Source organism: Dromiciops gliroides, chromosome 5, assembly GCF_019393635.1.
Source record: "Dromiciops gliroides isolate mDroGli1 chromosome 5, mDroGli1.pri, whole genome shotgun sequence".
NCBI classification, from domain to species: Eukaryota; Metazoa; Chordata; class Mammalia; order Microbiotheria; family Microbiotheriidae; genus Dromiciops; species Dromiciops gliroides.
The window spans coordinates 206,699,353-206,720,840 of record NC_057865.1 but is presented as its reverse complement, the minus strand read 5'-3'; the positions used below and the strand labels follow the sequence as shown (position 1 = coordinate 206,720,840).

Here is a 21,488-nt window from a genome sequence, read left to right as displayed (position 1 = left end):
ATATCTATATAGATATAGATATATCTATACATATATATATATACACATAATAACATTAATCCTATTTCTGCATTAGTCCTGTTATAAGAGAAAAAATCAGAGCAATGATGAAAAACCTCAAAATAGAAAAAAAAAACCAACAGCACCAAAAACAAAAGAAATAGTATGGTTCATTCAGCATCTATACTCCACAGTTTTTTGTTTTTTTTTTCCTTGGATTTGGAGATCTTCTATCATGAGTTCCCTGGAACTCTTCTGTACCATTGCATTGGTGAGAAGAATATAGTCCATCACAGTAGATCAACACTCAATGTTGATGATACTGTGTACAATGTTCTTCTGGTTCTGCTCATCTCACTCATCATCAGCTCACATAAGACCCTCCAGGTTTCTCTGAACTCCTCCTGCTCATCATTTCTTACAGCACAATAGTATTCCATTGTATTCATATACCACAACTTGTCCAGCCATTCCCCAATTGATGGGCACCCCTTCAACTTCCAATTCCTTGCTACCACAAAGAGAGCAGCTATAAATATTTTTGTACATGTGAGTCCCTTTCCCCTTTCCATGATTTTTTTGGGAAAAAGACCGAAAAGTGGTATTGCTGGGTCAAAGGGTATGCACAGCTTTATCGCCCTTTGGGCATAATTCCAAATTGCTCTCCAGAATGGTTGGATCACTTCACAGCTCCACCAACAATGAATTAGTGTTCCAATTTTCCCACAGCTTCTCCAACATTTATTATTTTCCTTTTTTGTCATTTTAGCCAGTCTGACAGGTGTCAGGTGGTACTTCAGAGTTGTTTTAATTTGCATCTCTCTAATCATTAGAGATTTAGAGCATTTTTTCATATGGGAATAGATAGCTTTGGTTTCTTCATCAGAAAACTGCCTGTTCATATCCTTTGACCATTTCTCAATTGGGGAATGACTTGGGTTCTTATAAATTTGATTTAGTTCCCTATATATTTTAGAAATTAGGCCTTTATCAGAGGCACTGGCCTCAAAAATTGTTTCCCAGCTTTCTGCCTCCCTTCTAATTTTGGATGCATTGGAAAAGCAAAAATATTAAATGGACCCCTTTCAGACCATAATGCAACAGCATTACTTTTAATAAAGGGTGATGGAAAAAGAGATTAAAAATTAATTGGAAGCCAAATAATTGAGTACAAAAGAACAAATCATGGAACAATAAAAATTTAATTAAGGAGAATGACAACAATGAGACAATATTCCAAAATTTGTGAGATGCATCCAAAACAGTATTTAGGCAAGATGTTATATCTCTAAATGTGTATATAAATAAAAGAAAGAACAGATCATTGAATTGGGTGGGCAACTAAAAAAAAAAAACCTAGAAAAAGAACAAATTAAAAATCCTCAATTAAGCACCAAAACGATAATCTTAAAAATCAAAGGAAAGAGTAATAAAATTATTGTTGTTATTATTTTTTTAGTGAGGCAGTTGGGGTTAAGTGACTTGCCCAGGGTCACACAGCTAGTAAGTGTTAAGGGTCACACAGCTAGTAAGTGTTAAGTGTCTGAGGCTGGATTTGAACTCAGGTCCTCCTGACTCCAGGGCCAGTGCTCTATCCACTGCGCCACCTAGCTGCCCCAAGAGTAATAAAATTAAAAGTTAAAATGAATAAATACAAATAAGAGTTTATTTTATGAAAAAAATAGTTACTGTGATATAAAAAAGAAGAAAACCAAATAATAGTATCAAAAGTGAGAACGGTGAATGTACCACCAAGGAAGATGAATTTAAAGCTATTTTTAAGAGCTATATTGCCCAATTATGTGCCAGTAAAACTGACAATTCAAATTAAATTGATGAATATTTTCAAAAATACAAACTGCCCAGATTGACAGAAGAGGGAAATAATATTTAAATAACCATAGAAATTGAACAAACCATCAGTGAGCTCCCTGAGAAAAAATCCTTGGGTTGATATGGATTTATTAGTGAATTCTACCAAACAATCACAATACTCTATAAACTATTTGGAAAAAAATGGGCAAAGAACTATTCCTACCAAATTCCGTTAATAACCAAATAGGAAGAGCTAAAATAAATTAAGTATAGGGCAATTTTATTAATGAATATTTATGCAAATTTTAAAAATAAAATGCTAACAAGGAGATTATAGCAATATATCACAAAGATCATACACTTTGACCAGGTGGGCTTTATACCAAGAATGTAGGGCTGGTTCAATAATAGGAAGACTATAGCATAATTGTTCATATCAGTAACAAAAACTACAAAAATCACTGTTTGTAAATATAACACCCAATCCTTTTAAAAACTCTAGAGAGCATGGGAATGGAATTTTCTTAAAATAAGTACTATCTATGTAATGACACTTGAAGCCTTCTGAATAAGATCAGGGTGAAATAAAGATGCCCACCATCACCACTATTATTCAATATTGTACTAGAAATGCTGTCTATAGCAATAAAACAAGAAAAAGAAATTGAAGGAATAAAAATAGACAATGAGGAAACAAAAGTATCACTCTTTACAGAAGATATGATGGCATACTCAATACATTTGACAAAAATTACTAAGAAACTAGGCAATGAATAGCAAGGGAAATCCCATTTCAAATAACTATATAATGCATAAAATATCTGGGGATCAACCTCTTAAAGCATATAAAATTCTTACAGAGATTCAATTACAAAGAATTAAAGAATAACCTAAATAGCTGGAGGAATATTTAGTGCTCATGGCCAGGCCTTGTTAATATAATAAACATGACAATGCTACCAAAATTAATATACATTTTAATGCTATATCAATCAAACTACTAAGAGGATACTTTACAGAACTTGAAAAAATGAAATTTCATTTGGAAAAAGAAAAAAACTAGACTGAGGGCAATGATGAATAGAAGGAAGGATGAAGGGAGAAGAGCACCTCCAGACCTCCAACTATATTATAAAGCAAAAATGATCTGAACCTTCTTGTCTTTGTTAAAAAAAAAAATAGATCAGTGAAGCAGTTGGGAAGAAATTAGGCTTAGAACAGTATTTTACACTACATACCACAATATGTTCTAAATGAATTTGTGACCTTAATATTAAGTATTTTACTATAAAGGGGGCAGTTAGGTGGCACAGTGCTGGGACTGAAGTCAGGAAGATTCAGCCTCCTGAGTTCAAATGTGGCCTCAGATACTTTAGCTGCATGACCCTGGGCAAGTCACTCAGTTCCTCATCTTTAAAATGAGCTAGAGAAGGAAATGGCAAACCACTCCAGTGTCTCTGCCACAAAAACTCCAAAGGGGTCACAAAAAGTCAGACACGACTGAACAACCAAACAACAACAACAACAACAAATTGTACTTGTGATAAAATATTGGAATTTGGCAGATGTGCAGGGGCTCCACCTGATTGATTTAATATTGTTTGAATTGTGTGAGAATGAGAAACTGACTCTTAAGTCAGTGGATGGAGGCCACACCTGGTCGGCCCTGAGTGACGTGTTGGTGTACATACTACTGATGTCAGCAAGAGACCACTCTCAACCAACCAGCTTGAAGGACCTTCCCTTTGGGGAGAGGGAGAGAGAAACTAGAAAAATGGACGCTTGCTCATAGAAGGTCTCTTTTTGGTGAGGAGGAACGAGCATGGGGGGAGGGCGGGGGGGGGCCCTCTTAGTTCTTTGGACACCGGCTTGGTGGTGAGATATTTCACGTGAACTGCTAGGAAAAAAAATTGCTTTCTTTTTCTCTGGCTATACCAAATTAGATCTGAGCTAGGATTTCCATGCTATAAGGAATCTGTTCTCAATCTCTCTCTTCACTAACTTATAATATATATTTAAATAAATCTTTAAAAGCCTAAACTCTTGCTGAATTTATCAGTGATTTTTGGGGGGAGGGTGCAGATTAGCACCCACAATTTAGATTTTAAACAACACATACTATAAAAATTTAGAAGAGAAATATATTTCATAGCTATGGGCAAAGTATGTGTTTCTAACCAACCAAGACATTGAGGCAATTATTAAAAACATGATAAATAACTTTGATTACTTGAAACTGATTAACTTCTTCACAGACAACATTAATGCATCTAGCATAAAAAGGTAGGTGGTTGAATGGTGAAAAAAATCTTTGTATTAAATTTCTCTCATGAGATTTTGGTATCCAAGATAAACATACCCACATATATATATATATATATATACACACATATATATAATCATATAAAATTTCTGTGTATGTATATACACATGCAAATGTACATACCCAGTGTATATCTCTATGTATACATACATACATATATACATACATACATGTATGTATATACATATATAAAATAGTCATTCCCCAATAGATAACTTGTCAAAGGATATGAGTAAAAGTTCTCTCAAAAAAACTGCAGAGTATTCACAACCACATGAAAGAAGTCATTAATAATAAGAGGAATGCAAATCAAAACAAATTGGAGATTTCACCTCACATCCTGTAAGTTGACAAAAATAGTGCCAGTCCATGTTGGAGGAGTCCTGAGAAGAAAGTGACACTAAAACATTATTGATTTATCTGTGAAATGGAACAACTGTTTTGAAAAGTAATCTGACATCATGCAAATAAAGTGACTAAAATGTCCATAGAGTTTGGACCTGAGACTCTTTACTGGGCTTATACCCCAAGTGAGCCATCAGTGAGAAAATAATTCCCCATATATTCCAAGATATTTATAGAAGTACTTTTTTGTGATAACTTAGAATTGGAAACAAAGTAGATCCTCATCAGTTGGGGGCATTGCCAAATAAATAGTGGTACATGTATGTAATGGAATATTATTGTACTATAAGAAATGACAAGTGATGAAAACAGAGGCATGGAATGATCTATATGAACTAATGCAGAGTGAAGAAAGCTAAGAATACAATATAACTACAACAATGTAAATGTAAATGGAAAGAATGACACACCAAAAAAATTAAAATAAAATGTAACAAAATTATAAAGCTCAAGTGGGACTTAAATGAAGTGATATGAGAAGACATTCCCAACCTACCCCTTGGTGGAACTGAGAGGTCCACAGTAATTACACATTGCACATGTTTTCAGGCTTTCTGGATGTATCAATCAGTTATGCTAATTTTTTTTTTTTTTTCAAAAAATTAACACTGTCATGGAATGGCTCTCAAGGAGGGGAAATACTATGAAATACTACGGTGAAGTAAAAAACAGAATACAACAATAAAAATTATTTTTAAAAAGAATTGAGCTGTCTTATTTCCTTTCTTTGGTCAACTCCAGAGTTTTCTTTTATGTTCTAAGATAAAATATAAACTACCTTGTTTAGACATTGGACATTACTTCCCTTTCCTTCCTGTTCCACTCCCCTCCCCCAATCCTTTATTCCAGCCAACCTAGCTTTCTCTCTTGTCCTCACTCCTACTCCTACATCTCTAATTTCTTCTTCCTTCCTTCCTTTCTCTCTTTCTCTCTCTTTCTCTCTCTCTTTCTCTCTTTCTTTCTCTCTTTCTTTCTCTCTTTCTTTCTCTCCTTCTTTCTCTCTTTCCTTCCTTCCTTCCTTCCTTCCTTCCTTCCTTCCTTCCTTCCTTCCTTCCTTCCTTCCTTCCTTCCTTCCTTCCTTCCTTCCTTCCTTCCTTCCTTCCTTCCTTCCTTCCTTCCTTCCTTCCTTCCTTCCTTCCTTTCTTTCTTTCTTTCTTTCTTTCTTTCTTTCTTTCTTTCTTTCTTTCTTTCTTTCTTTCTTTCTTTCTTTCTTTCTTTCTTTCTTTCTTTCCAGGGCAATGAGGGTTAAGTAACTTGCCCAAGATCACACAGCTAGTAAGTGTCAAGTGTCTGAGGCCAGATTTGAACTCAGGTCCTCCTGAATCCAGGGCCGGTGCTTAATCCATTGTGCCACCTAGCTGCCTCTACATCTCTAATTTCTGTTCCATATTGGCCACTCCCACCCCCATTCCTGTAACGTACCTCATAGAAACATTCTCTTCTTTTAATATGTAGCTTGAGCACTAACTTTATGTGTACACATATATTCACTTTATATTCATGATTTATATATTTATATATGTACTTATCCCCCTCATTTGAATATAAGATTACCGTGTGTGTGTGTGTGTGTGTGTGTGTGTGTGTGGCAATTGGGGTTAAGTGACTTGCCCAGGGTCACACAACTAGTAAGTGTTAAGTGTCTGAGGCCAGATTTGAACTCAGGTCCTCCTGAATCCAGGGCTGGTGCTCTATCTACTGTGCCACCTAGCTTCCCCTAAGCTTACCTTTTAACTAGAGATTGCTTCATTCTTTGTACCTAACACATTCCTTGAATATATTAGATTCTTAATAAATACTTGTTGATTGATGTGGAGGTAACCTTGGGGTCCTGAAGATGAAGTCACTAGAGCACAAATTCTGTCAATTTCTTCCATATAGTATAGGATTGGAAACGAACTGCCTCTCATCTAAGGACCAGCTTATCTAAATTGAAAGAGTCATATCACTATTGTGGCAAGGGTATAATAATATATTATTATTAATTTAATTATTATCAATAATTTTATTACACAAATTATCTATGAAAGATTTCTGTGATCTGTATTTGTGATATACCTATAGAATCTTTGGTCTTTGAAGTTTTAAAGTATAATTTTTACAGAAATAGATTATTAAAGGTGAAATAATGTGATAATAATTGGATAAGGAGGGACCTAGAGAGAGAATAGTTCATTCAAAGTAAGCCCCAGTGAAAGCAATGGAGCTTATATTTAATATAGCCTTCAGCAGAGAGTGGATAATGAAAGTGGATGATTCCTACTTGCATTTGCCCTCTACCTTATGTACTTCTATGTGCAACTACAATCACTGCAATAACGGAAAAATATTGTTGTTTAATTGTTTTCCAGTTGTATCCAACTCTTCATGGCCCACTTGGAATTTATTGGCAAAGATACAGGAGTGGTTTGCCATTTCCCTCTCCAGCTCATTTTTAAAGATGAGGAAACTAAGGCAAACAGGGTTAAGTGATTTGTGCAGGGTCACATAGCTAGTAAGTGTCTGGGGCCATATTTGAACTCTGGAAGATAAGTCTTCCTGATTCCAGACCCTGCAGTCTACACTACAGCACTTAGCTGCCCTGGAAAATATGTAATGTACAGTGTAAGGTATTAAACTGGCACTCTTTTTTTGAATCATATTGAAAAGCTACTATGCTTATTAGTAATATTTGTGCATAATAATTTGTTGCATAGGATTTTAATATTTAAATATTTTTATATTTGTAGGAGAAAATCTCTGTTAAAGAGAGTCTTATGTGTGATGACAAACATTCGATGTATTTCTACTTGTAAAATAAATTATTGCATTTAATTTTTGTATTTTCTGTTAAGGTTGCCATGCTTTGGGATAGAAGATCTGATAAACAAGGAGTTTATTAACAAATCATAGACCAACTCACATCTATCATAAGAAAAATTTACAGTGTTCTTAAAAAAGTGTTTTGTTTCTTACAGGACAGTTCTTTTCACTTTGACCTCTGTCGTTGTGCTTGTCATCACCACTGATTGGATCAGCTGGGACAAGTTGAATCGTGGATTTCTGCCCAGTGATGAAGTCTCTAGAGCCTTCTTGGCTTCCTTCATCCTAGTCTTTGATCTTCTTATTGTCATGCAGGTACACTGGGCTCTCTGGTCTTTCACTCCACTCACTAAAGCAATCATATTTTTTCTTTTCAAATGGCATAGCCATAGATTTCATAAGATATCCTAAATACTTCATAGACAATGACTATTACCAGAAGGTTGAGGCAGTATGACATAGGGGATAGAGATTCTACCTCAAAAGCAGGAATTCCTGGTTTGAATCATGCCTTTGATATATACTGGTTGTGTGAATGTGGGCCAATCTAACCTCTCAATTCTCTAAGCAATTCTCTTAAACTACAGTAGAGTCTTATAGTCTTGAAATCATAGATATTATCCTTATTAGCAGAGGACTTTTTCTTGCCATATTTCTTAGAGTGGGGTAGGAGGTTGAGATGGAATTAACTTGGCTTTTTCTTATGAGAATAGCGTCCACTCGATTTTTATTTTTAATCGCAAAGTAGGCATCTAGGGATTGGTTTTCTTGGAGGTTTTTTCTTCCAGGACTATGGTGGGGCAAGGAGGAAACCCAACCATTTGCTAAAATGATACAAAAATGAAGGTGATGTAAAATCAACAAAGCAGAGAACTATACCAATTTGTGAACTATACCAATTATTACAAAAGTTATAATGACAAGATGTGAAAGTGATTCTTCTGTTGATGAAAATAATTGCTTGCTCTCAGTATTCACTGAACATCGTTCCATTTTCATGTAAACAATATTTCTCTCTTGCTTGGTACCAGATTGCATAATAGCATCTTACTAGCTAGCATAAACAATGTAGCTAGAATGATTATGGGCTGCAGTACACTTAGGATCTTAAGAGTGCTGCTTTGAATTAAGCAAATAAAAAGGAGCTGTGGGCATGACAGTTATCAGGTGCTTCTTGGCATTTCATCTTATCTATAAAATGGCCAACTATTTCCTAGATTTTTTTCTTGATTATATCACAAGTTATCAATGGTTTATCCTCTCAAGTTATCATAAGCTCAAAAAAATTAACAATGACAATTTTAAAAGTGACCAATGCTGAAGGGAAAATTATTTCAGAGGTATGATTAATTTAGTTAGTTCACAGAATACCAAATATAATATCTTTTTCTGGAGGACAGTAGAGACTGAAAAGTCACTGTTGCATTCTGGTGGGAAAGATTTTGTGGTAAACTGGCAGTGGTTTATGAGCTGACAATTTGAATTGTGCCATAGTTATAAAATAGGACACAGATAACTTGAAAGTAGAATTTAGATTTTATTTATTATTTCACTTAAAATATAGTATATCTTTTAATAGAATATATCTATTTAAAGAATACTATATCTTTTTATTGAATTAGACTTTTAATTGCTAAATCTGATGAGTTCTCAGTGCTCATCTTTCTTAGCACTTGACACTGTTGAGAAGCACCTCATCAGTATATTCTTCTCTGGTTTTTCTGATATGACTACCTCCTTATTCAGCTTTTACCTTCTCAGTCTCCTTTTCTGGATTATCATCCATGACTTGTCCCCAAACTCTGTCCATGGCCTTCTTCCTTTCTTTGCTTACACACTCTTTTGGTTATAGCATCAACTCTTATTGGTTTAATAGTTATCTCTTTGCATATATCCAATCGCGTGAATTCCATTCCCACACCAACGAGTGCCCAGTATACTTTTTCACCTACATTTCTTAAGGTCACTTCAACCTCAGTCTGTCCAAAATCCACCATATTATTTCCCCCCACAAAAACCAAACAAACGCTGACCTTTTATATTTCTGTCAAGGGCACCACTATCCTTCCAGGTATTCAGGTTCACAACCATGGAGTACTCTTCACTTTTCTCATCCCATATATTCAATCAGTTACCAAGTCTTGTTGATCTATCTTACCAAAATCTCACATCTGTTCCATTCTATTCACTCTCATTGCTTCCATCGTAGTTCAAGTTTGAATCACTTCATTACCATATCTACTATGGTTGGCTGCTAATTAGCCTCATGTTTCTTCACACTCAAATTAATTCACATAGCTATTTTTCCTAATGTATAAGTTTGACTCTCTCATTTTCCTATTCAATAGAATCCAGTGCCTTTCTATTACTTTAAGGATCAACTGTAAAATCTTTTATTTAGCATTTAAAGCCCTTCCCAACTGGGCCCCTTCTTTCCTTTTTACTCTTTTTATACTTCATGCATTCTCTGATCCCACTATATACCTCCTGACTCTGAGACTTTTTCATTGCATCGCCTTCATGCCTGGAATACTCTTCCTTCTCACTTTTCCCTCCTACTTTCCCTGGTTTCTCACATGACCCACCTCAGATCCTCCCTTCTGAATGAGTCCTTTTTGTTATTACTTTGTACTTTTTCTGCATATATCTTGTATACATATAGTTTATTTATATGTTGTCTCCACATTGGAATATGAATTCCTGCAATAACCCATTATTCAAATAAAACTGAAAACTAAAGATCAGAATTATGCCATGGGGATAAAGCTAAAGTATTTACAATAAGATCTGAGGCAAAGTAGAGTTGTTCAGTACCACCACTATTATTTTATATAGTACTAGAAATGTTAGTTCTAGCACTAAGATAGGAAAAAGAAATTAAGGGAATTAATATAGGCAGAGAGGAAACAGCATGATCATTTTTGTAGATGATATATATAGTCCTTCACTTAGAGAAACCTAGAGTGTCAAGTAAAGGTAATTGAAATAATCACTAGCAATGATGTGAGATATAAAGCCATAAGCATTTATGTATATTACTACCAGATCCCAGCAGGAAGTCAGCAATAGATTGTTAACTCAATCCTTCTAGATTCTAAATCCAGTACCTGGGCCACTATGCACCAACTGTTTTCTGCCTTCCTCTTCCCAGAACATTCAAGGAACCAGTTCCAATTATTTTCATACAACTTCCAAGAGTTTCTAATCAAAACATCTGGTTTTGTGAATTATGGGATTATTATGCCTTATAAAACAGTGTTACGCAGGGAATTTGGAGATGAAGTTGGATTGGGAAATATGATGAATTCAGTTTGGGAAATGGAAGTTGGGTAGGAAATAAGAACAGGAGATAAAAACTTGATCCATTAGCATAGATGTATTATATGAAGCCATGAGAAACAATGGATGGTTGATGGGAGAGAGCAGAGAGAAGGAAAAACAGATTTAATGATAAGATTGAACCCTAGGGAACATACAGTTTAGTTGAAAGGAAGAGGAAGAGAAGCTTTTAAAAGACACAAATAAAAAGCAAGTGGTTAGACATGTAAGAGAAGAACCAGAGAAGTTTTAGGTCACTGAAACAAATAAGGGAAAAGATTTGGGGAAAAACTTTACCAATAACTGGAGAATGAATATTTTAGGTCATTTAATATAGTATGATTTAGCAGTAATTAAATACAGAAATAAAAATCTGAGTGAATTCATGATTAAGTGGTGAAGGGTCTCTGGTATCATTGAAAGAAATTAAGGGAGAGGTGGTGTTTTTGAACAGCAGATCTTAAAGCATTGTAAAGTAACTGTGATTATCCGTTGTGGGAATTTGTTTCACTTGGCTTTGTAATTTGTTCCAAGGGTTTTGTTTTTCTTTGCTCTCCTCCTTGGGGAAGGGAAGGTTGAAAGAAGAGAAAATAAATGCTCATCAATTGAAAATATTTTTAAAAGAATGAAATTGTCTCCTCTAAATATTCCACTATGAAGCAAATATGAAATTTGTATTTCTATTTATTTTACATTAATTTCAACTGTAAAGTACCTAGAATAAGAATAAAAGTTTATTGCAACATGATAGAGGGGGGAAGACTGCTGGATTTGTAGCCAGAGTTGCTTATTCCCTGTGTGTACTGTGATATGTCCCAACCCTTCTCTCTGTCTCAGTTCTGTTATCAGTAAAGTACAAGGGACCTAAAGTTTAAGGACCATCTAAGTTGCTCTTTACAAATAAAAAAAAAACCCCACACAATTTAACATAATTTAATAAGGCACTTATTCAGAGGTCATAGTTGTTTAAAATAGTAATGATTAATTTACAATGTAGAGCAAAGTCATAAAACTATGTTATTTTCAAATAATTAAAAGCTACTGGTGTTTTATTAGTTAGGATTATACATACATATGCAATGTGTGTATATATACATTTATATAGCCTACATACATGTGTCATATATGGATATATGCAAAGATGTGTATATATACATATAAATATAGCATAAATGGTTAAAAGTAGTTTTGTTTACTCACAAATGGAAAATAAACTATTTTTCCAAATGTCCTGATAAAGATCTAAGGATATATGTCAAAGTTCTCCCCTCCGACTCCATCATTAAGTAACCTCTGTTCCTTCAAGATTCATGCTATTCATATCTACCAACTAAACAAAATCCTAGTAGCTATTGTCTACAGATCCCTGTCACCCCTCTTCCTTCCTCAATGAATTTAATATGTGGTACAGTTGGGCTCTTTCTAACTTTATTTATATTAAAAAACAATTACGAACACTCTTGCTTCATCTCTTCTAGGAATTCCAGTTTAAATTTTGCCCACATTATATTTTTCTTTGAGGCTTTGTTTTATCAACTGGACTTTTTCCAGAACTGGTCTCTAACCTATGTATGGTCAGAGCTGTACAGAACAGACCCGAGGCAGGTGAGTCAGGAATTAGAGAGAAAGTTTATTTTCTAAGTGAGGAAAAAGGTTTGCAAGCAAGGTGGAGCTATAGACACATATGCTGCCCCACCCCCCATAGGGGGAGGGGGACCTGAGGTAATGTGGGGAGATCTCAATACTTATACTAGTGACTGCTCAATGAGTTGTAGCCCTAACAGTGAGGGACCAGAAAGCATGTGACAAGTTCAGTTCACTGCAGTATGTTCCAACTTTTTCCAGTGTTTGTCTTTGACCAGAGAACACCTGGTTAAATTGTGTGGCTAGCCCAGAGGGTGAGATCATCCAGGTGATCACAAAGGATTGTTTTCCTGCCAAGCTCAGGGTGCAGCTTGTTTGCTGGGCCTCAGCTCAGGAAACAGAGAGTCTAAATTTTACTTTGTCAGTTTCATAATCATTCTATTTTTCTAAGTTTGTGTCTTAAGCATCTCTGTCACCATTAAAAGCTCTTTATGAGGGGATTATTTTGTTGTTTACTCAATCTTCCAGTCTACTTTATATTAGGGTCAGACTCTGCACATTTCTAAAGGAAATGTCTAGGCTGTGCTTTTGTCCACATGAATTCTATTGCTGCTTTCTTGGTGTATTGAATCTTGTGTTATTCCAAGAACTGAGAGACAGCTCAGGCTGGGGACCTGCAGGTTGTCATTGCTCCCATAGTGGTCTGATAAAAGGCAGAACTCTGCCCTCCTGGTTTGAGTGTTGCAACTTCCTTATGTTGGATCTGAGCAATATACCTGTGGGCTTGCTTCTAGTTGTAGTTCCAGTAGGCTGCTACTGGACTTACATACTGACAGCCAGTTGGAGAATTTTGTAGGTTCACTATGATAGAACTTTAGACAGCCATTTATTATGGAATTTTCCCTCTGGTTTTTGCTCCAGGCTTCACACTGGGCTGGGGGTGGAAATGAGACCTTACTCTACTCCTAGGGCCACAGTCATTCCCTTATTCAGTATGTAACCTAGGGCTTATGACTGCTCTGTACCCTGAAATGCCATCCCTAGGTGTATATCCCCTTCTCAATCAGCTCTGGATCCATGACCAAGAACTAGGTAGTGAGCTATAGAGATGCCGTTTGACACCTATTTCTGAATCCTCAACAATATTGGACCCCTTTGTGCTAGATTTGGGACCTTTTCATGCCCTGATACATAGCATCTCCCTGTGCTGGAATGTTCTGTGAAGCCATTTATGGCTATATTCTTTCCTCAGTGTCCATAGACTTCTCTGTCTAACTCCCTGTGCCAGATTAGGCTAGAAATAGGACTCGCCATATTTTTTCCCTCTATTTCCTAATAAGGACACAGTCTGGTGCATTTTCTAAATATTTGTGAAAGAGTAGCAGGGTGGGATGGACAATTCTGCTGTTTTTCTTCCTGCTGCTTTGCCACCTTGGTTTTCCTTTATCCTTTTTATGGCTTAATAATATTCCATTACATTCATAAAATTTGTTCAACCATTCCCAATGTGTGGGTACCCCATTTATTTCCACTTTTTTGTTACCACAAAAATGCTACAATAAACATTTTGGTATATATCAGAGTGATTTTTTTTTGAAGAAGAGATCATAACTCCTATGTACCTAAGTACAAGGATCAAAGATTTGCCCTCTGTGTACAGGGGAGATGAGAAGGCAAGAATTAGACTCAATTTTTTCAAGGCAAATGAGATGCCCCTTCATTAAAGATGAGAGCAATTTAAACGGTCATCTCTGTATACTAGCTCTCTTCTGATGATTCTTTTCTTCCTTAATTCTACCTTGTTCTCTATACCAAGGTTTTTGTTTTGTCCAGCTGAAGTCCTTTACCTTACTTTTTACTTCTTTTGGCTCACTCTTTCTATTTTTTTTTCCAGGCTGGACCTGTTAACCCAATCTTTCAACATACAGCTTTACTCTACTACTGAGATTTAAGGAGAAACACTTGGATAAATTAACTTACAAAGAATTGGCTTACTACTATGAATAAGGAACATGCAATACTAATGTGGTAGTTATGCCGTGACTTCAGTAACTTGGGTTCAGATGGTAACTTTGCATATGAAGTACATAGTAACCAACGCAGTATTTAAGCAGTTTCTTTAAAAGATGCCATATGCCAACCTCTATATGGGTTCATAGATTTGGGGTTGGAAAGGATCATAAACTCTCCATTTTATAGATGATAAAAATGAGGCTCAAATAAGTTGAGTCACTTGCCCTGGGTCATACAATTAGTAAGTATAAGAAACAGGATTCAAACTCAGGTTATCTCTCTAAATAAATTTCTTATTCTTTTGGCCAGATGTAAAGTCCTTATGTCAGCAATATCCCACCAGTGAATTTATGTGTCCTATAATCAATCGAACAACCTTCTAGAGTGCAGAGGAGGATTAGTAACCATAAAGTATCTGGAATTTCCTTAGAGGCTTATTGCCTGACAAAGATAATTATAATGGATGTGGCTTATTAAAGTCAGATTAGTCTGGACAAAACTAAAAGAGTAAGGTCTGGGGCAGTTAGGTGGCGCAGTGGATAGAGCATTGGCCCTGGAGTCAGGAGTACCTGAGTTCAAATCTGACCAGTTAAGTTAACACTTAACTGTCACACTAGCTGTGTGACCCTGGGCAAGTCGCTTAACCCCAATTGCCTCACCCCCCCCCCCAAAAAAAAGAGTAAGGTCTGCCTTCATCACTACAACTGAGGTTATACTGCTTCCTTAAGTCTTAGAGAACTTGAGGAACTATAGATACTTCCATCAGCCCTTAAGGTGATATTCATGCATATTATCAGGTTATTTATCACAAATAACTAATCTTTATTAGGCATAAACCTTTTAGACATATTTCAGAACCTGTATACATCCTAGTTCCTGAGAGACTTAAATATTACTTACTCAGTTCCAGATATAATACTCCAAGTAGTATAATACTTTTTTAATTTTTATGGTGCTTTATAATTTTTGAAGGATTTGTTATAGAGAGGATTTCATTTTTATCAGATTAAGTTTACAAATAAAACCCCACATTTCCTCTCCATAAACTCAGGAAGAACCATTCCTTTATGGGTTAGATTCAGGTAATTTTGAAAAGAATAGACAAATGAAGTACAAGACCTATTTCCATTTCTAAAAATGACTTTTAGTAACTTTAAATGGTATTTTAATACCTATTTCCGTTAGGTATATTAAGCTATATACTTCTCATGTTTTTATTTTTCTTCTTTCTACATCTTAATATCAAATCTATTTCACTACATTTTCCAATTTTGAAGTGAACAGTGATAGAAATTATTGTCTACAAATGCTAGCTGTAATAATCTGGGCCTGACTTAGGCTGGTACTTCATTAAATTAGGTCTAAAAACTGGAATGAAATAAAACAAGTTTAACTCATCTAACACTTAAGCTTACTTAGACATTGCAAGGGAAAAATGTTCAGAGTTAAAAAGGACATTCATCTTGGATAAAATTGATTTACCTGAGCACAGCTTTCCAGTCTTGTTCATGATGCAGGTCTGTGTTCTAACATGTCAGAGAGGGACCCTAGCCCATTGTGTCCTGGATATTTTGTAGCCAGGTTGCCAACAACCTGTATAAATGGGCTAAGACTTACATCCCTGATCAAATTTCAAAATGGTTTCAATATCTTTTAAGGTAAAACATGGGATGTAGGAAGGCAAAGGAGTACTTAGAATATTATTCACCTCTGCCCCTATACTCCACCAATTGGTGGTAAGGTCTGTAAGGACTTCTAGAGGACCATTTAAATGACTTTACAGCTGTGATTGGTTAACCCTGACCTCAGGGATCCCAGAGTATGAAAGAAGACTGACAGGCAGGACTGAATGAAGAAAATAACAACTAAAACAAAAATGGCAAAAACAAATAATATTGCATTCCCTTGAAGGAATATCTTGAACATGGGTTAATGAAAACCAGAAGTCCCAGGTTTTGCCCTCCTATTTGGAAGGACTAAGTCATATTTCTAAATTATTTGGTCTAGGTGGTAGGTAATACCAAATCTTTGCCATTCACAATGATTTTTTCCGGCAAGGAGAAAAATATGTATGAAAATAGTACCAGAAATATTAGGCAGTGACATTTCTCATATGGTTACCTTTCCTCATCAAAAGTCAGGTAGTACCACCCATTTGGTATTCCCATATCCATCAATTAGGATGCCCCTTTCTCCAGGTGAGATCCCTTCCATGGTAGGGAGAAACCTGGTCTTTGTCCCAATAGTTAAGTCTGGGAGGCTGCTTACCTTCTTCCATGGGAGCTGGTTTTACTCTTTTACCTCCCTTTGTTACCAGTTAGCAAGCCACCTCTCAACAAAGTTACTCCTTGTACTCCAAATCCTATTCTGCTTAATCTAAGGCCAACTCTTCTGCCACCACATTAATGGAATATATCCCCTCTGATAAGGACATAAATCCTTATTTTTGATACAATGACTCTCTTCTAGATCTTCCTATTTTTGATACTGTAGATTGTTGGGGATTCTATAAGGAAGTAACTGATTAGAGGCAAATCCTGTTTTTTACTTATTTCCTCTTTTCCCTCTCTTTTCTCATTTAAGAACACATGCCCATGTAACTTTGAAAATATGTGGTCATAAAAATCAAGAGCAAATTTGCTTAACATATGTATATAAGTAAATTATTTTTGCAGAGATATCATATAGATACATTTTATTTATTTTGTTTGCATAATTTTAGAATATTTTTTCATTGATTTATGGATTTCAAAAGAAGGATATGGGGGCAGCTAGGTGGTGAAGTGGATAAAACACTGGTCCTGGATTCAGGAGGATCTGAGTTCAAATCCAGCCTCAGATACTCGACACTAGGTGTGTGACCCTGGGCAAGTCATTTAACCCTCATTGCCCTGCCCAAAAAAATAGAGAGAGAGGCTAAAGTGACTATTGGCAGAAGGTGAACAATAATGAAAAAAATAGAAATGATGAAGAAAATCAGGGCTAACTCCATTTCTCTGTTATGCTGGTAATCATTTTGAATGGAAATTTATTTACTTCAGTGTTTAATATTCTACTGCCTTCTAAGGTGAAACTTACTGTTTAATTAAGAATTAAAGTTTTACTTTTTTTCCAGCTACCTCCAATGCTGGATCTTTACCACTGTCCACACTGCTATATGTGGCTTCTAGTACCTGTTCCACTGTCTACCAGCTTGAACTGTTAACTACCTATGCCAGGGCCTAAGCACTGCTATGGGCACTGCTCTGTTCCAAGAGAGGACAAAGGCCACTAGTGGAACCTGATTCAACCTTCTTGTGGCAGGGAAAGGCACTGTTAATACCTGAGTGCACTTTTTTGCCTGGCCAGGTTATGCCAGCCAATATCATTATCCTAACCAGTCCATCATAGTTGATGAGATCAAAATCTACCACATGAGATGGCTCAGGAAACTCTGAAGGATTCTGTCTGATCATGCCAGGATTAGGATTCTTCTTTCCTGTCAGTAGTCATCCTCTGTGGTGCAGGAAATTTTTCCTGATGTCAGGTGATTGCTACACTGAGGCTACCAGGAAGTTCTCACATCTCTAACTGAAAGCTTCCACCAAGTGTAGGAATGTCTAACTCGGGATCTCCCATCTAGAATTTCCCACTTAAGGAAAGAGACACAAAGCAAAAACAAAAGATAAAGCCAGAGACTTTTTTTAGGCAAGTATATGTGCTCTGTCATGTGTAAGTAGTAGCCATTTATGCCAGGTAGGGAGGGTGTCAAAGATCTGAGCCCTGTAGGAGCCCCTCAGTTTAAGTGAGAAACTGACAGTTACTGTTCATAGTTCAGTTGTGGAATGAGAATGCTGTTTCTCTTTTAAAATTATATATGTACGTGTGTGTGTGTGTGTGTGTGTGTGTGTGTGTGTGTGTGTGTGTGTGTGTGTGTGTGTACAGAGAGAGAGCTCACCCTCCTTCCCTTGAAAAACAATTGGGGAACAATAGGCATATTTATCCATACCCCAAATTCCAGAAATGTCTCTTAGACTCCAGGTATGTAACAATAACAACAACAACAATATAATAGAGGGCAGAACAAAGATTGCAGAGCATTTGAGCTAAACTTTCCCAATAGTTCCCTTCAAAAAACTGTAAAATAATGCATCAAATTGAATTTTGGAGTATCAGAGCAAACAAAAGGTCAAAGTTAGATGCTTTTGCAACCCAAGGCAATTTAGGAAGTCAGAAGTAGAAGTCTGTAACAGAGTTGCAGTCTAGTCTATAGTACAGCATGGCAGCAATATCAACTGTGGGCCTTAGAGGTGGTAGTGACAAGAGCAGCAATTTTGGGATCTCTCACCACCCAGAGAAGGTAATAGGATTGGGCAAGTGATCAGAAAGACATCACAGGAGCCCCTGTGCTGGGGTATAGGACGCTACCAGTATAGGACTGTACCAGTGAGCAAACAACAACAACAAAAAGAACTTGCTGCTATGATGACAGGGCAAGTCAATTCAAACTTAGAAGACAATGATGCAAAACTATCTACAAGCAAAGCCTTAAGAAAAAATGCAGATTGGACACAAGCCCAAAAAGAGTTCCTGAAAGAACTAAAGAAAGGACAAAAGGGAACCAAAAATGATTTTAAAAATCAAATAAGAATGTTAAAGGAAAAAATGAGCGAGAATAAGAACAATGCAAGAAAATAATGAAAAAAGAATAGCTTGGTAAAAGAGGCACAAAAAATACTAGAGAAAATAACACCTCTTAAAAAAACAGAATTGGCCAAATGGAAAAGAGATACAAAAGCTCACTGAAGAGAATAATTCCTTAAAATTTAGAATTGGTCAAGTGAAAGTTAACCACTCCATGAGACATTAAGAAACAATAAAATGAAGTCAAGAGATTGAAAAAGTAGAAGAAAATATGAAATATCTCTGCAAAGCAAATTATCTGGAAAATAGATTGAGGAGAGATAATTGAAGAATTATTGACTATATGAAGAACAACAAAAAAAGTGCCTAGACACCATATTTCAAGAACTTCTAAAGGAAAATATCACATATCACGGAACCAGAAGGCAAAATGGAGATTAAAAGAATCCACCAATCACTCCCTGAAAGAGATCCCAAAGTGAAAACTCCCAGGAATATTATAGTCAAGTTCTAGAGCTCCCAGGTCAAAGAGAAAATACTGAAAGTAGCCAGAAATAAACCATTCAGATACCATGGAATCACAGTCAAATCACACAAGATCTAACAGCTACCATTATAAGGGAATGGAGGGCTTGGCCTACTCAGCAAAACCAATGGATATTTAATGAAATTGAGGATTTTCAACCAGTCCTGATGCAAAGACCAGAGCTAATTAGAAAAGCTGACATTCAAACACAACTCAAAAGAAGCATATAAAGTGACTCCAAAATTCCATCCCTCAAAGCTGTTTTTTGAAAGAAATCAGAATTCTGAGGAAATCCCCTAGTAGACCTTGGAATAGGTTTTAAATACCAGACCAAAGATTACAGAGCTGGTGGGCCTAAGTGATGGTTTACTGAAATTATTTTTATCTTGCAGTTCTTAGGGATATAGAGCATATTCCCATTGATCTCTCTTTGCTGTTGTCTAAAAACAGTTTGTTTGCTACTCCTCCTAGGAATATAAGACTGTAGGTATTGTTTGCAAAGTATGACTAACACCTCTTAGGTTACTTCAGGGACAAACTGATATTATTAATTCTTATTAATTCTATCATACTAGGTTCAAGAAAATCAAGTGGCATGTTTTGATATTTCTTCATAAATTTTAACATCTCATTAATTAATTTGCTTTGAGTCCCCAGCTCAGTTTATTTTTTTAAAAAAAGAATTTCTTTCCTTATAAACTCTACTCTTTCAGTATCAAACTTAACTGTCATGGTTTTAGACAAACATTAATGACTGTAATTTATTCACAATTACCTAATAAAAATATGAAGATAAATGTTTCAGTGATAGTTGTGAGGAAAGTCACAGCCATAGTCTGCTGTATAGCTACTAACTGCAATTGGTTACTCTTGCACAGAGACTAGAACTGCAGTTTAAAGATAATGCTCTCAGGATGGCAATCAAAGTCTTTCAAAAATTCTTTTCAGAATACTTTCTTTTCTCCACAAGATTTCTAAAGTCTCTCAGAATATCTTTCTAGACTCTCAAAGATAACAATTCCCCTATACCACTCACAGAATCCTCACAGATGACAATGCATCTTTTTCTCAGACTGTTACATAAGGACATTTAGCTCTTTAGTTTCACACAAGATTACAGTCAAGCTCTTAAATTTATCTCACAGACTCCTGATAGAATGACAAACTATCAGTCCCTTCAAAATTCTATTCCCCCTCCCTTACAGGCATAGTCATAATATCCTCAGTCTCTGTCAGAGGGACTATTTAAACAGATCATTTTGAGTGTCACCAATAGTCTATATTCAACAATCTATAGAATTATAAAAATAGGAATACATTTTTTATCATTTTATAGGCTGTAGGGTTATAAATGAATATATTTTGCTTTTTTCAAGATTAAAATTAGTTCTGAATACTAAAAAAGAGTCAGTATAATTGTTAATTTTATAGAAAAGGCAGAGATATTTGTGTTTCATCTTCTATCTGACCACAAATTTTTGTTTGTTTTTTTTTAAAGCCAGACAAAACAAAAGTTATTGCAAACCTAAGCTCCATTAATAGACAAATAATCATGGAGATCAAGCAACATATGCCCTGCAATTGTCAGACCACTTCTGGAGTATTGTATAAGATTATGGGTTCCATATTTTAAGAAAGTTGTTGACAAACTATACTGTATCCAGATGAGGACAATAAGAATGGTGACATGGAGCCGATGAAAGAATGAAGTAATTTCTGTTAGAAGAAAGAGGAATTTTTAGTGATATGATAACTGTCTTCAAACACTTAAAAGGATAATTAACAGAAGGTGAAGTAGACTACTGTTTTACTATAGAGAGAACTAAAATTTTAAAAGTCATGTGGGTCTTTATTACTAAGAATGCAGTAAGACTAATAATACTTACCTTGTTCATTTAAGTTCTACTGTCACTATAGGAATGAAATTGATTATACTTCACTCTGGTTTTAAAATCACAGGTAAGAAACAGAGCTGAGGAAATTAATTGAAACATTTCTTTCTTTTTATGTACTGCTTGTCAATGAATTGAGGGATAATAGAACTTTTTTCGTAAGGAGGTAAATACTGTTGTGGCGTAT

The 21,488-nt window shown here is 35.6% G+C and overlaps 1 protein-coding gene across 6 annotated transcripts in view; it reads left to right on the top strand.

Moving 5' to 3' along the window:
• The window catches only part of TMEM117 (transmembrane protein 117), a 185,708-nt gene that overhangs the window by 123,615 nt on the left and 40,605 nt on the right, over window positions 1-21,488 (top strand). For all 6 annotated transcript variants that reach the window (XM_043966604.1, XM_043966601.1, XM_043966602.1 and 3 more), the window contains one exon: window positions 7,501-7,660. In XM_043966604.1, the coding sequence (XP_043822539.1) occupies window positions 7,501-7,660 (160 nt within the window). The remainder of the gene's footprint in view (window positions 1-7,500; window positions 7,661-21,488) is intronic.